Source organism: Eptatretus burgeri, chromosome 2 (assembly GCF_056783735.1).
Source record: "Eptatretus burgeri isolate ZD-2024b chromosome 2, Ebu_testis_v1, whole genome shotgun sequence".
Taxonomy (NCBI): domain Eukaryota; kingdom Metazoa; phylum Chordata; class Myxini; order Myxiniformes; family Myxinidae; genus Eptatretus; species Eptatretus burgeri.
The window spans coordinates 100,814,334-100,828,684 of NC_140962.1; the positions used below are offsets into that span (position 1 = coordinate 100,814,334).

General features: G+C 42.0%; 1 protein-coding gene across 7 annotated transcripts in view; it reads left to right on the forward strand.

The window, feature by feature from the left end:
• The window catches only part of LOC147032677 (peregrin-like), a 51,526-nt gene extending 37,690 nt beyond the window's left edge, over positions 1-13,836 (forward strand). For 2 of the 7 annotated variants that reach the window (XM_085870470.1, XM_085870471.1), the window contains exons 7-11: positions 4,873-5,118; positions 5,244-5,370; positions 12,113-12,249; positions 12,378-12,538; positions 13,555-13,836. In XM_085870470.1, coding sequence (XP_085726596.1) covers positions 4,873-5,118; positions 5,244-5,370; positions 12,113-12,249; positions 12,378-12,538; positions 13,555-13,713 — 830 coding nt within the window. In that variant the 3' untranslated portion in view covers positions 13,714-13,836. Of the gene's footprint in view, positions 1-4,872; positions 5,119-5,243; positions 5,408-12,112; positions 12,250-12,377; positions 12,539-13,554 lie in introns of those variants that run through there. The other 5 variants (XM_085870472.1, XM_085870476.1, XM_085870473.1 and 2 more) reach the window with 4 other exon arrangements.
• The last annotated feature ends 515 nt before the right edge of the window (positions 13,837-14,351 follow it).

Consider the following 14,351-nt stretch of genomic DNA (forward strand, 5'->3'; position numbering starts at 1 on the left):
TATGAGCCTTGTGGTGTTTCTCGTGGACCGTTTTTAATGAACTCAAATATAAAGCAATGGACCCACCAGACCCACCATTCAGACTGCCATCTTGTACCTTGTTCTCCAAGCATGGATGATCGTTGTTCAAGATAAGGTGATTAAAGGATCGTGTTACCCTTCTCGTTGTGGGTTGTAGCAATGCTGCAGGCACCTTCGCCGGAAAGCTAATTCTGCTTTTCCGCTCGCTGAATCGCCTTCCCGCTCACCCCTTCCCCTGCATACCCTTCCCCGCTCCACTCCATCCTCCACCCCTCCAACAGCATCATCCCGAGACAAGTCTTGTGGTTTCTATTTATGGCAGAGTACAGGACAAGTACGTAATATGTTTACCATCATCCACCTTGCTGTGTTGTAATAAATTTAAAAGGTTAAACTCTTCTGCTTTTGTTTAACTTGCGCCGTATTGATTGTATTTACGTGTTTATTTCAATGTTAACAGTTTTGGAAACATTTTTACGTGTTTATTTCAATAGTATCTCGGATGCGTAGTCGTAGTGGTGGTAGTAGTAGTAGTAGTAGTAGTAGTAGTAGTAGTAGTAGTAGTAGTAGTAGTAGTAGTAGTAGTAGTAGTAGTATTAGCTGTAGTTCAACAGTAAGGTGTTCATTTATGGTTGCCATCGATCTTCCTCTATTTTCTCGAAGTCCAGGAACCGAACCCTGCTTTTCCATTGGCCCTTGGTTTACACGATCGCGGTTCCAACTCTCACAGCATTTTCCTGAAGCCCAACCCTGCAATATTGGAGGGTTACCTGTACTATAATCTGAGCCGGCCTCTAAATCTAGTCTCCATCCATCCATCCGTCTGTTCAGGGTGGCATTTCTGGCACCAGCCTATCGGATCAGTTCCCTCGGGCGCTGGGCGGGGTGAAGCGAGGCGGGACTTGCAAATACTTATCGCCGCCATGTTGTTACCTCCACCACTGAAGTTGGAAGGAGGTTATGTCTTCACCCCTGTCTGTCGTTTTGTTAGTCTGTTTGATGATATGCAGGATATCTCAAAAAGTTGTGGATGGATCTGGATGAAATTTGGTCAGCATTTTGTGTGTTTGTGATAAGGACGAACTATTTAGATTTTGGTGAAGATCATGATCCAGATCCGGCTACTATAAAAAAAAATTAAGTGATTATTCACCAATGAGAGATCGGGTAAACTGATATACTGCATATCACGATATCTCAAAGTTGTGGACGGATTCGGATGAAACGTGGTGGACACATTGGGTGACAATGACGAAATGATTCGGTTTTGATGAAGATTTGAATCCTCCATATCTGGATACGAGAATTATTTAACTTTTCAAGTGATTCTTCACCATTGAGAGATCGGGCCAAAAACAATGTGGCATGATATTTCAAAAATGTATTTGGCCTGATATGTTCTCATGGATCAGGCATTGCGGGATGGAGGTATGCGCTCTACCGAGAGCCCTTCTAGTTTATAGATTTTTTTGATTTTTTTTTTTTTTTTTGCATACACAGTTACATATTCGTGGCTACATTCATTAGACGTTGCTATTAAGTTACTTTGACTGACTTGAATCGAAAATTTGTCTTTTAAATAGAGACTAAAGGGAATGTGAAATGAACAGTTGTCTGGCGTGCTGGTCTAGCAAGATAAGTGCTGTATAATAATCAGCACACATCTGCTCTGCCGTTTTTTAAGCTTATCTGGAATTGGAATTACAGATTACATGTTGTCATTGTGCATCATCAATCCGTCTCCGATCAAGACTTCTCCAGCCAAATCGCTGGGCCGGTGCGGCTGAAATTTGGCAGCGAGGTTCCGCTCCTGACTGGTCACGGGGATCACAAGGCTCGTTACGGTCATGTGACTTTAAGTAGGTCAAAATGGCGGACTTAGTAAATTCCTTCAAAAATCTTCTCCAGACCCACCATTCAGAATGGGTGACAACAAATTTGGTGCTACCAAATTTGGGTGACAACATTAAGCCAGGGCCCAGATAAGCTGCAGGTCCAGTTGTCCTATTTTTAAAACTAGTGGCCCCGTTGATGCATTGGATCAAATTTTCATTGGTCTTCATGGCCTTGTAGCATACCTGCCTGCTGTACTGCTTTCGCTTGCCCTTCACTGAGCCCAGATGTGCTTGGGCCAGGGCGGGAACTATACATTTGTTTTTATTATTGCAAAATGATACGACTTATTTTTGTTAATATTATTAGTTTTAATTAAATTGTTTTGTTACAATGTTGTCATTGTTTTTGTTCATATTTTGTAATTGGAATTCCATGCTGTGGAAGGACCTATCAAGCTGCTCTATACACCTAAACATGGCGTGTGTTTAAAACATGGGAATTTTTCCGGATTCTTTGTAGTTAATTAGCCTAATCAACTCGGTAGGTCGTGATGATCATTTTGTCCACATCAGACAGTTCCAGTAGAACTCTACAAAAGACATGCCTCCCACACACACAACTCAGCCATTTATAGTCGATACGTTATTTGAAATTTTTTATGTATACATCTTTTCTCTTAATCAGTTATTATTATTATTATCATAATGATCATTTTTATACTTTTTTTTTTTTTTTAACTCTTTCTCAGAATGCATGAATTCATCAGTTAAAGCTGCAAAATGAATGGAACGTAATTACTACATTTACAGTATTTTCACCATCCAACCAGTGGTTGTTTAATGTAATGTAATTACTCTTGAAGAAATATTTAACTTATGTTGTATAAAATGTTTTTTTTTTGTTGATGTCCATTAAGCGACAAAACGTTATTACTTTAAAAATTGTAAGTTAAATATATTTTTCTGCACAGAGACAGCGCCACTATGGTTAAAGGGAATCCCCAACGGAGCACCGAGGCCAAACACCAGTCTTGGTGAGGGTGAAATCAACTTTAATAACACACACGATACAACGTGCCCAGCTAGGCCAAACCTCCCACGATACAGCACCCCTGCACGGTAACCCCGTGCACCACGCTCGCACGACTGATTAAACCACGTACTCTACTGGCACAGTGGTATGGGAGGATGCAGACAAATGCACATTGTAGTTTAAGGCTTATTGTCTTGGTGGATTTTAACGTTGACATGTGTATGTGATCAACAAACGGACTGTGTACACGTTTAACAAATACACGGATATGCACAGGCTTGATACATGCATACAGTTGGGTCACCCAATCAAGATCGGGTTATTTTGACTTTAGTTAAACCATCAATTATGGTTTACTCAAGTCTGAATAATACGATAATTTTTTTAATTTTAAAAGTCATTCTTCACCTCACCCATTTGTTCCTTGAATTCTTCAGGTTCGTTGTGAAACTGAGTTTTTATAGATTTGGGGATTTTTGCAGGAATGTCGAGTTACCCATCTATAATGTTACGGTTCGGGGCTCGCCCCGAGGGGAAGCACTCAAGGTTCTGACGGCCACCGACCGTAGATAACTCCGTGGTCCAACGGGCTGTAGTTATTTCGCAGCCGTAGCCGCTTGACTTGGACTACCAGCCTCGAAGGGTTACTCTTTTATGTTTCCACGATACCTTTCTCTTGGCACAGCAACCTAACGATTATTTTTTTTTTCATCTTAGTACAACCAGCCCTTTTTCATCTCATTCCATCCAGCGGTCCAAGAGTGCAAATAAAACGAGAACGGTACTCTATGGAACGCATACCTCCTCCATGCTGAACAGTTTACGTTTTATATCCCACTGATAGAGCTGACCTCGATCCGGACCTTAACCAAAATTTAAACCGAACCGACTCATCCACCAAGTTTTATCATAACTCGTCCACAACATTTTGAAATATCATGCTGTATATCGTTATTGGCCTCATCCCTCAATGGTAAAGAATTGCTTTAAAAATTCTCGTATCCGGATCCAGATCTTCACCAAAATCTTATCATTTCGTCCTTGTCGCACACCCAACCTGTCCACCAAATTTCGGCCGAGTTCATCCACACCTTTTTTTGAGATATCCTGTTCACAGACAGGCAGGTGAAAACAATGTGGCGGAGATATTGAATGCATGTACGGATGATTCTTAAACGATAAGTGAAATTCTTTGGATATCTTCATGATCGTAAATATAGGTAAGCCCCAAATTGTGCTGTACAGAATGAGCTTTCGGCTTGCAGGATACAACTCATTCCAGGAGGCTGAAATTAATGCAGTTTGACCTCGAGTTCGAAATGTATCTACCTTTTCAAATTTCATCGGCGTTTGTTCGCCATGCAAACTTGATCCTGGAAGGTTGGTTGAGCCGTGGCTTGGTCACCACTTGCCAGATCGCATGACATCCTATTATTTCATATGCAGCTAGTGGCTGCTTGCACATCCCAGCGTCATTGCTGGGAGCGTGGCTTTGCCGCTGATGCAATGCTCCTGTTTCCAGTCAGCTGGTACTCATTTTGCCGACCTCGGAAGAATGACAGGCTGAGTCAACCCACTTGGTGTTATTTAACAGCATGACAGGGACTCAAACTCAGCCAGCCACCTTAACTGTTAAGCCAACACCAAGCTTACATGACATACTATACCATTGGCTTTCAGGTTGAGGCTGAGGCTGAGATTATTGATGATGAGGTTGAAATAATTAGATAATTTCACACTGAGATAATTCCTCTTTATTTGCTGACTGACCTGGGTAGTTTTATTTACTTATTTTTTTGAAAAGTTATTTTGATGATGCCATAAGATAAACCTTTTCCTCTCCATTCCTGCTTACGTCTCTGGATGGTTCATCGGTGTTTTCATTGGTGTTGGTGATTCTGATTTTGCTTGTAGGCCTGGAATTGTTGCTGTCATCGGCACGATGTTTGGCTCAATTTGGGAGTTGCCTGATCTGTGCTGCAGGCCGAACTGCGCTCCAGTCACCCTCCATCGATGTTGGTCGGCGGACGTCCGTCCTCTTCACCAGGAAAGGCAGGGCTGCATGTAGAATCCATCCATCTGGTGGGCCTGTCCGGCCAAAAGTTGGCGATACTGCTCCAGAGAGTCCCATCGCCAACGGTGTGGCAGGTGTGTCGGCAGGTCGCAAGCGAGAACACTCAGAATCCCAAAATGCAATTGACGCTGTTGGAGATCACCTCAATCACAATGGTAAGACCACATCCACAGTGCATCCTGTTTCTGTGGTATTTTCAACCAGGATCTTTATTGAAAGGCTTTCTATCTAAAATATTTTCCAGTGTATCCCCACTTGTGTTCACCTTGTTCCCCACCAGGGCTTACGAATGGCTTTGAAAATGGAAAGCAATCGTCAAGCGGTGAAGCGTGTGAAGGGAGTGAGACTCGGGGTGATACTGCCGAGACGGGCTCCGAGTCTGGGTCTCTGTGCAGCGTCCCCAGCGGGTGAGCGCTGTACAGAGTTGCGCCACACTTGGCACAGGCGAGGACACCCCCATGAGTCCAGCAAAGTTAAAAACAAGCTTTACAGTGATGTTTTTGTGCTTTGGACGGCAAAAAAGATTTTGTTGCTAAGACTAGCTGTTGTCTTTTGTGCATGGACTGCATTGCTTTTATCGCTGACTTTTAATAGTTTCCTCCACAAGCGATTTTTGCGAATAACTTTTGTAGGGGTGGGGGGAGTGATTGTCGATATTGATTGCATGTTGCAGCAAAAGTTCGGCATTGCCTTTCCTTTGGTTCTGAAAGAAGTGCCAGTGATGTGTATTGTAGTTGCCAATATTGCTGGGATTTTCATATTGTACTCTACTGTACTATGAAGGTAAGTCAACAAAGTGAATTTATGAATCACCCGCCAAATACGCTTTACCTGTGGGGAAGCCTTTTGTTTCCATTCTGCTTGCACATCCACATACTTCTGCCACTGCTTCACAAGGTTATGGATAGCCTGGTAATAAAATTGTATTGGTTGGTCCTTCATCCATTCCTGCACCACCACTGCTCTACCACTTTGTGGATTACAGCATGTACTGTACCATGAAACAGATCTTCGGTGGCAGCCATGTTGTCTGTTGATCTACCCCTTTCCTCACGTATCAGTCTGTCAATTGTCCTCTGTGGCAGTAGACCCTGGTCACTCAGACCATTGATGTTCATCACACAAGCACCACTCGTCCTTTTTGAAAACATTCACAGCACTTGTTCACATTTTCCTTGACGTACAGTCAATGCCACATTGTACGTCGTTCTCCCAAGAATGGCACATGGTTTGACACCTTCCCTTAGCAAAAACTTGATGACTCTCTCGTCGTTCTTTAACAGTGCACTGTTGTCATTGGCCAGCCATCCATAACACCCAACACGAAAACCACATGTACACTATTTGGGACAGTAAAATTAACTTTTATTTATTAACCTGCCTTCACCATTTATGGTATACAACCTTCCATCATTGCTACTAATTGAATAATTTCTCATCACAGTCCCAATGAATTTGCTTATCGCAAACGAAAAAAAAAAACATGTTATTGGACGTATGAGGGTCAGTCACAGCTCTTATTTTATTTCTCACAAAATACAATTCCAATTGCAATGAAAATTGTAAGGAATATATAGGGCAAATATGAATTCTTTTTTCACATAATCTGTCAAATTCACCGCACTTAAATGAGCGCATCAATCCGACTCTTCTTTTCTGGTGTCAATGTTGCAGGCCGACCACTTTTGAGGCTTGTCGTTGATATCGGTTATCCCGCTCTTGGAATGCTTTCCCCAACATCTAACGGTGCTCACGTGAATGGTACAGTTGCTGTACTCATTCTTTCATTGCCTTTGAATATCCACTGAAACCTCTTCCCTAGTAAGAAATCCAATGAATGTTCTCTGCTTCGTACACGCGTCTTGTGGGGCAGCCGTTTTTGAATGCATGGTGTGATGTCACGCGACCAATCGCATTGCCACTCAACTTAAAATGGGCGAGAGATCCAAACCTTTCATTGTGATATCACGTAGCTTACCTACGATGCTTTTATTACGAACTGAAAAATAAGAGGCATTACTTTCGTACCGCCCCTCGTATTATTTAGTAATTTTTCTTAATTTGGATGTTATGAGTTTATTTGCCTCAAAGCTTGCTATCCTTGAGAGGATGAACCCACGAAGACTTGTAAGTTTTGCGGCAAATGGAAGAAGACCAAGAGGCAGGCCAAAGAAGAAGTGGCAGGAATGTGTGAACAATGCCAAGAAAAGGTCAGTTCTGATGAGAGAACTTGCAAATGAAAGAACCAGATGGAGATATGCCATCAAATGAAGTCATTGAATGAATCTGATTATGATCGATAATAATGATTATTTAGCTGTTTTTCTACACATTTATTATTAGTATATATGGAATTTAAATTCCAGATAAGGTATTGTCATCGCGCACCGTCCATCCGTCCGTCCCCTTTTTCGACTTCTCCGGCCAAGCCACTGAGCTTATCCGGCTGAAGTATTGCATCAACGTTCCTCTCCTGACTGGTAACAGGAATTGCAAAGCTCGTTTAGAAAACCCACCCATCTACTTTCTCAATAATCCTCTGGAAGAAGTCCTTTCATTCAAGTTTCTCGGTCTCACTATCTGCCTTGATCTTTCCTGGGAAAACCACACCTCCAATTTGGCCTTCAAAGCCAGTGGTTGACAGGGCATCCTCCATCGTGCAAAGTCCTTCGTTGGCACACCTGAGTTCCTGACCATGTACAAAGCTTTCATCTACAGCCTGATGGAGTGCTGTTCTCCTCTCAAGGCTGGTGCTCCCGCTTCTTACCTTTCTCGGCTTAACGCTGTGGAAACCAAGGCATTTAGGATCATTGGTATATCCCACGATGAGGCCGAGTCTTTGGGTTTCTCACCTACTCACTGCAGGCAGGTCGGTGGTCTTTCCGTCCTCTACCATCTCCTCTCCAGCCTCCCCCCCCCACTCTGTCTGCTATCTGGCCCACCCATATTTTCGCAGGGCGCTCAAGCTCCGCCAGAATCAAAATAAACTACCAAAATCAAGAATCACTGCTCCTTCTTCATGCTTTCATTTCTCTCTTTTCCTGCCTTTGGAACAAACTCCCACACACTCTTCAATCCCACTCTTCCCTCCAGATCTTCAAAGTAGCTGTTCACCTCCATTTCTTATCTTCCCCCACCAAAACCCATGATCTCCCCCCCCCCCCGGTTAATCCACGACAAACCCATCTCCTTCATATTTCCTGTGGTATCCATCTTGTTTATCCCGTGTACCCCGCCACCTCTCTATCTCTATCTCTATCTCTATCTCTATCTCTATCTCTATATATATATATATATATATATATATATATATATATATATATATATATATATATATATATATATATATATATATATATATATATATATATATATATATCTATATATATATATCTCTATATATATATATCTCTATATCTCTATATATATATCTCTATATATATATCTCTATATATATATCTCTATATATATATATATCTCTATATATATATATATATATATATATATATATATATCTCTAGAAAAATATATATATATATATATATATATATATATATATATATATATATATATATATATATATATATATATATATATATATATATATATATATATATATATATATATATATATATATATATATCTCCTCTCACCTCTCTCTCTCTCCTCCCTCCTCTCTCTCTCCCTCCTCTCTCTCTCTCTCCCTCCTCTCTCTCTCTCCCTCCTCTCTCTCTCTCTCTCTCTCTCTCTCTCTCTCCCTCCTCTCTCTCTCTCTCCCCCTCCTCTCTCTCTCTCTCCCTCCTCTCTCTCTCTCTCCCTCCTCTCTCTCTCTCCCTCCTCTCTCTCTCTCCCTCCTCTCTCTCTCTCTCCCTCCTCTCTCTCTCTCTCCCTCCTCTCTCTCTCTCTCCCTCCTCTCTCTCTCTCCCTCCTCTCTCTCTCTCCCTCCTCTCTCTCTCTCCTCTCTCTCTCTCTCTCTCTCTCTCTCTCTCTCTCTCTCTCTCTCTCTCTCTCTCTCTCTCTCTCTCTCTCTCTCTCTCTCTCTCTCTCTCTCTCTCTCTCTCTCTCTCTCTCTCTCTCTCTCTCTCTCTCTCTCTCTCTCTCTCTCTCTCTCTCTCTCTCTCTCTCTCTCTCTCTCTCTCTCTCTCCCTTTTCCCCCCCACTTTATTAATCGTCAGCGAAGCGACGGGTTGTATTTGCTCGTAATAAATATGATTAAACATGCTTGTGTTTCATGTTACCCATATTAGTTAATGCTACAACCATGCCCTTCAAAATAATTGGAATCTCCTGGAATGAAGCTGAATCTATCTCTACGTCTATCACTTTCACATCATAGATAGGTTGGTGGTCTCTATGTCCTCTTCCACCTCCTTTCTCATATTTCACCCTCTGCCCTTTGCATGCTCTGTCTCACCCTCCCTCCCTCTTAGCCAATTTTTCTACAGTGTGTATGCTGCCTGCCAGTAACCCCCCCCCCCCCCCCGGTAAAACTCTCAAAATTCACTTACTGCTAACCTCCACTTCCTCTGTTCAATCCCATTCTTCCCTCAAGGACTTCAACACAGCTGTTAATCACCATCTCAGGTTATCCACTTCCACAACCATTATCTTTTCTTTCCCCAGTTAACTCTCTCCAGGCCCACCTATTTCTGTTTCTAGTTTTTCTTTCCACTTCTGTGAATGAGAGCTTGCCTCTATGTCCTCCCCTCACTCTCAATTCTTCCCTATGTCCCTTATTCCTCGAGGTCTCCTCTCATTTTGTCTTCTGACCCAGCTGGTTGTGTGTCAGCCAACATTCCCCCTCCCCTCCTCTTTCTGCTGTTCTTTTTCTTCTGTAATATAATGATCTATTCTACGTTCTCGCTCCTCCACGAGCCTCAACTCTGCATCGATGTTTGTTTTATTTCTTCTTGAAATGTGATGCCTTTTCTTTCCCAACATCCACATGAATGGGGCCAATCAATGTCTTTCCAAAATAATTTGGGGCCAAAAAACCTGAGATTTGCAATTTGGAAAAACTTTTGGAATTTGTCGACATGGTGTACCACTCCGTTATAGTCAGGTTAGAACAGCGTTATGCAGTACTTAAATGCCTTGTCATACTTGAAGTAGTTAATTTTGGTGTTTGGAAAGAAATTAACCAGAACAGGGTTATTTCCCTGAAAATTGTGATCATTACCACATTAATAAGTGAATTAGCAGTGCGTGAAATCACCATCCATTTTCGGACACAAATGCAGTCACCGATTGTCTTCAACATTTTCGGTCATTCAGCTTGTGCTCTGCAGCTACCACTCTCATTTGTTCCAGATCATTTTGGATGATATGCTCGTCTGTCGTATAATCGGCTTTTGTTAGCCTTTTTTATTACAAATGAAAAATATGTTGTCCATCCTTTTGTCTGACTGGTTTACGGTATCCTCTCACTGTTATTCACAATTGCATCGACATAATTAACAATACTTACAAACTATGCTTCTGGCATCAAAATGAACTTCCACGTCTTCCATTTATTCCTTTCAGCCCCAGTTGAAAATTGACTTTTCTCAAAGCTTTTGCCATGCCAGATTATGTCATGGCATTCTTGGCGGCGGCGCTTCAAGCACGACTGTCAGAGTATTGTTGTTGCTGTTTTCTCCATTTTTCTGTTTGTTATGGACTGGTCGTCTACATTTTTCTGTTTGTTTCGGGATTGTTTCTGTCAGATGAACCTCCCTTCCCATCACATGCAATTCCATGATGGGTATATCCACAAATGTTTTGATTGAGCATTATAATCGCTTTGTTCAGTAAATGGTTTGATGGTTGAGATGGTTGGTTTGGGCTTGGGATCCTAGGATCCTGAGTTCAAATCCCCCTTGGTTGTTGAATTAATACCGGGTGGGGTTGACTCTGCCTGTCATCCTTACGAGGTCGGCAAAAGGAGTACCAGCATGCTGGTATCCTGCGTCAGAGTGGCGACCCGTCCAGGATTATGTCCAATAGCCAAGGAGACTGCTTAGGCAGCACCAACGCTCTGCACAGAGTATGGTCCCAATGGATGGTTGAGATGGTTGGTCACATGTTAATCTTTCTCTTCGTTTTATTAGTTTATTTGATTACCTCCACCACTTTCTCTTCGTTTTATTACCTCCTACTCTTAGAAGATAGATAGAGGTTTTTCACTCCTGTTTGTCTGTCTGTCTGGTTGACAGCACGATATCTCAAAAAGCTGTTGACGGATTCAGACAAAACTTGTTGGACACGTTAGGTGTGTGACAAGGACGAATTGATTAGATTTTGTTTAACATCCAGATCTGGGTGCTGAAATTTTTAAAGTGATTCTTCACCATTGAAAGGCAGGGCCGATTATGTAGCTTGATATTTCAAAAAGTTTTAAATTGGGTTATGACAAAACTTGGTGGGTGACTTGGGTTGGTGACAAGAACAAGCCGATGAGATTTTGGTGAAGGTCCGGATCCAGATCCGGCCCACCAAGTGGGATACAAAATGTAAACTGTTCAGCCTTGCGGAGGTATTCGCTCCACCGAGTGTTCTAGTTATCTGTGTATTTAATTAGCCTTTGCCAAAACCAGCTTTCAAGCACCTCATTCTCGATGTGCAATGGAAGACAAGCTAAAATAAATCATGTCATATCCCAGTAATTGTAAATTTTGAAATTGGTGTTGATTCTACAGAAAGTTGATTTGGTTTTCAAGGCAATCCACTGTTGAGACACTTGGAAAAGGGATAGGCAGATCCATGGAGCAACGGAAGGTGGAGAATAAGCATTAAAATGTATTTTGGACCAGAATTGAACATTTATGGTTCACACAAAAGATCTAACTGACAAATTGTTGGAATTTTATATTGGCACAAGCTAAAATGTGAAAACATTTTTTTTAGTTTTGTGTGCGATATTGTACGCCAAGGATGATCATTCACCCCCATGTACATCGCATCCTGAGGCATTCCGTGAAGAAGAGTTTGAAATGCTTATAATCTGAAATGCTCTCGATTATCAGCTCATCTGACAGATTGTCATGCTTGCAAGTTTGAGCACCATGTGCTTTAATTGTTGTAAGTGTGTTGAAAAGTGTTACCTGCGTTTAAAAATGAAAACTATCTTCTTCATGTAATATTTGAAATGATTTGTTGCATACTGCGCAGGCCAGGTGACCTACCACTGAAACGGCGAAAGAGCCACTCCTCCCAGAGTCATGATGGGCTCTCCGACGATAGCGGTGAAGACACAATGTTTCCAAACCCTGACGATGGAGACAAAAAAGGACTCGGAAAATCAACAGGTAAGGCAATTCCAGGTGGCCATCATGGCCATGCTGTTTTATTGTAGGTCTCATAATCTCTCTCCTACGATAGTTTTTGATCATAGCATGTAGTTGGCAGTGTGGCAGGGACAGAATTTTTGTGGTAGACCGGAAGCACAGCGCTGACATGGGCGGGCAACCTGCCACCACAGCCCACCTGAAGGGCCCAGGCCGGGGCTGCGTATGGTTCGAGGACTTGGACTCCCCGATGGAGCCTCTGGACCTTGTGTGGGCCAAGTGCCGCGGATACCCATCGTATCCGGCGCTGGTGGGTGTCGCGCACCCGGGCTTGTTTGCCTCTGCTCCCTCGCTTGCTTGCCCATTCTCCCATGAAGAATATGCTCTGGCTTGCTTCTTAGCTGCACATTGTTCAATAATTTCTGACTTCATCATCAACCTAACTTCCATAGTCCTGAGTATCATCATCACCATCCTCATCCTTGCCATCCATCATTCCCCACAGAAGGCCTGCATGTGATTTTGGCACTTTGAGCTCAAGCCAGCTCACGACTCACTTGAATTGGCAGTAAAGGTCAATTCGATTGAGATAAAACTTTTGATTTGACTAACAGACACATGATCTTGCAAAAGCCATAGCCTTCAACATAATGGGTGACACCGTTTTTGAAATTGTTTAATTACACTGTGTTCCATCCTCTCCATGATCACTTTACAATGCAAAGGCATGGACAATTGGAAAACAAATGAACCACTTTCTTTTCCTTTTTTTTTTTGCCTGAAAACACCCAATCTCACTCCCTTAGATGAGGAAAAGTTTGTTCATTAGTAACCCCATCAATCTCTCTCACCCTCATTAACGCAAATCGTTCTCTTGCGATCAGTAAACCCGCAGAGTATTATTTGGTGAAAGAATCTTGTAAGCTGAGCACGTTTATTTTTAACGCCAATGATTTGCACTTGTTAAACTCCATCGGCACAAAGCATGCTTCTGGACGTTGGATTCCGATAACACAGTTGGGTAAAGATTGCAGAGGTGCATGCATGGACATCAGTGGTTTTTTTATTTTTTTTAAATACGACATGATCAAGGCTCGTTGGGTGAGGATACAAGAACTTTGTTGTGATTGCTGGCTGGCTAAGCATGCTTAACCTCTAACATTGCTAACCGGCACATGGTGAAATGAGAGCACACTGTACAACAAGAGTTCTGGTATTGATATGGAGCTCATGAGTTCACTTTTGCCAGTGATGCTGCAACTTGGTGGTGTGGTGTTACTGCTCTGCAGTGTTTATTTGTTTTTAATTATTTTTTATTTTTTGCAGATTATCGACCCACAGGTCTCGCGGGAGGGCTTCTTTCACAATGGTGTGCCCATCCCTGTGCCCCCACTGGAAGTGCTTCGCCTCGGGGAGCGAATGCGTGCAGAAGCCGGGCAGCATTTGTACCTCGTGTTGTTCTTTGATAACAAGCGCACGTGGTGAGGTCACCAACCATTTAAAACATAACTTTCTGCAAAGATATGTGATGGCAGTATGGTCTGACGATTATATCGGTTACATCGGTATAATTTTTAATATCGAAATACCGATATTGGAAAATTGAATATGCTGGTATCCTGAAAAATTCGATATGAAAACAAAAATTAGTATATCCACAAAAATATTATATTACAAAGGTATATTATTATAAATAAATAAAATATATATATATATATATTACAAAGGGATTCTGTTCTGAACAATTGTTCATACATTAAGTAAATTGATTGTGTTATAAATGGTGGTATTAGCACACGAGTTGGGGGGGGGGAGGGGCACTCACTGGTGATTTAGCAAGTTCAGCAGGAGGGAGCAACTAACCATTACCTTGTTACCCGTGCTCCCTCCCATCGTTAAAAATAAGGAAAATGCCACGTTTAAAATTTTTAATATTTAAAGTGCACAAAGCTCAGATTCGTTTTTTTATTATCATATGCGCAGAAGCAGTACTGAACAATCTTTCCTTTTAGGTATCGTGTCATATAATGGGGCTGTTAATGACTACGTATGAAATGTGTACCTTTTGCTCGGGGGCCCAAAATACTGTCAGCCCACCTTTGAAACGTGAAAAAAAAATTTAG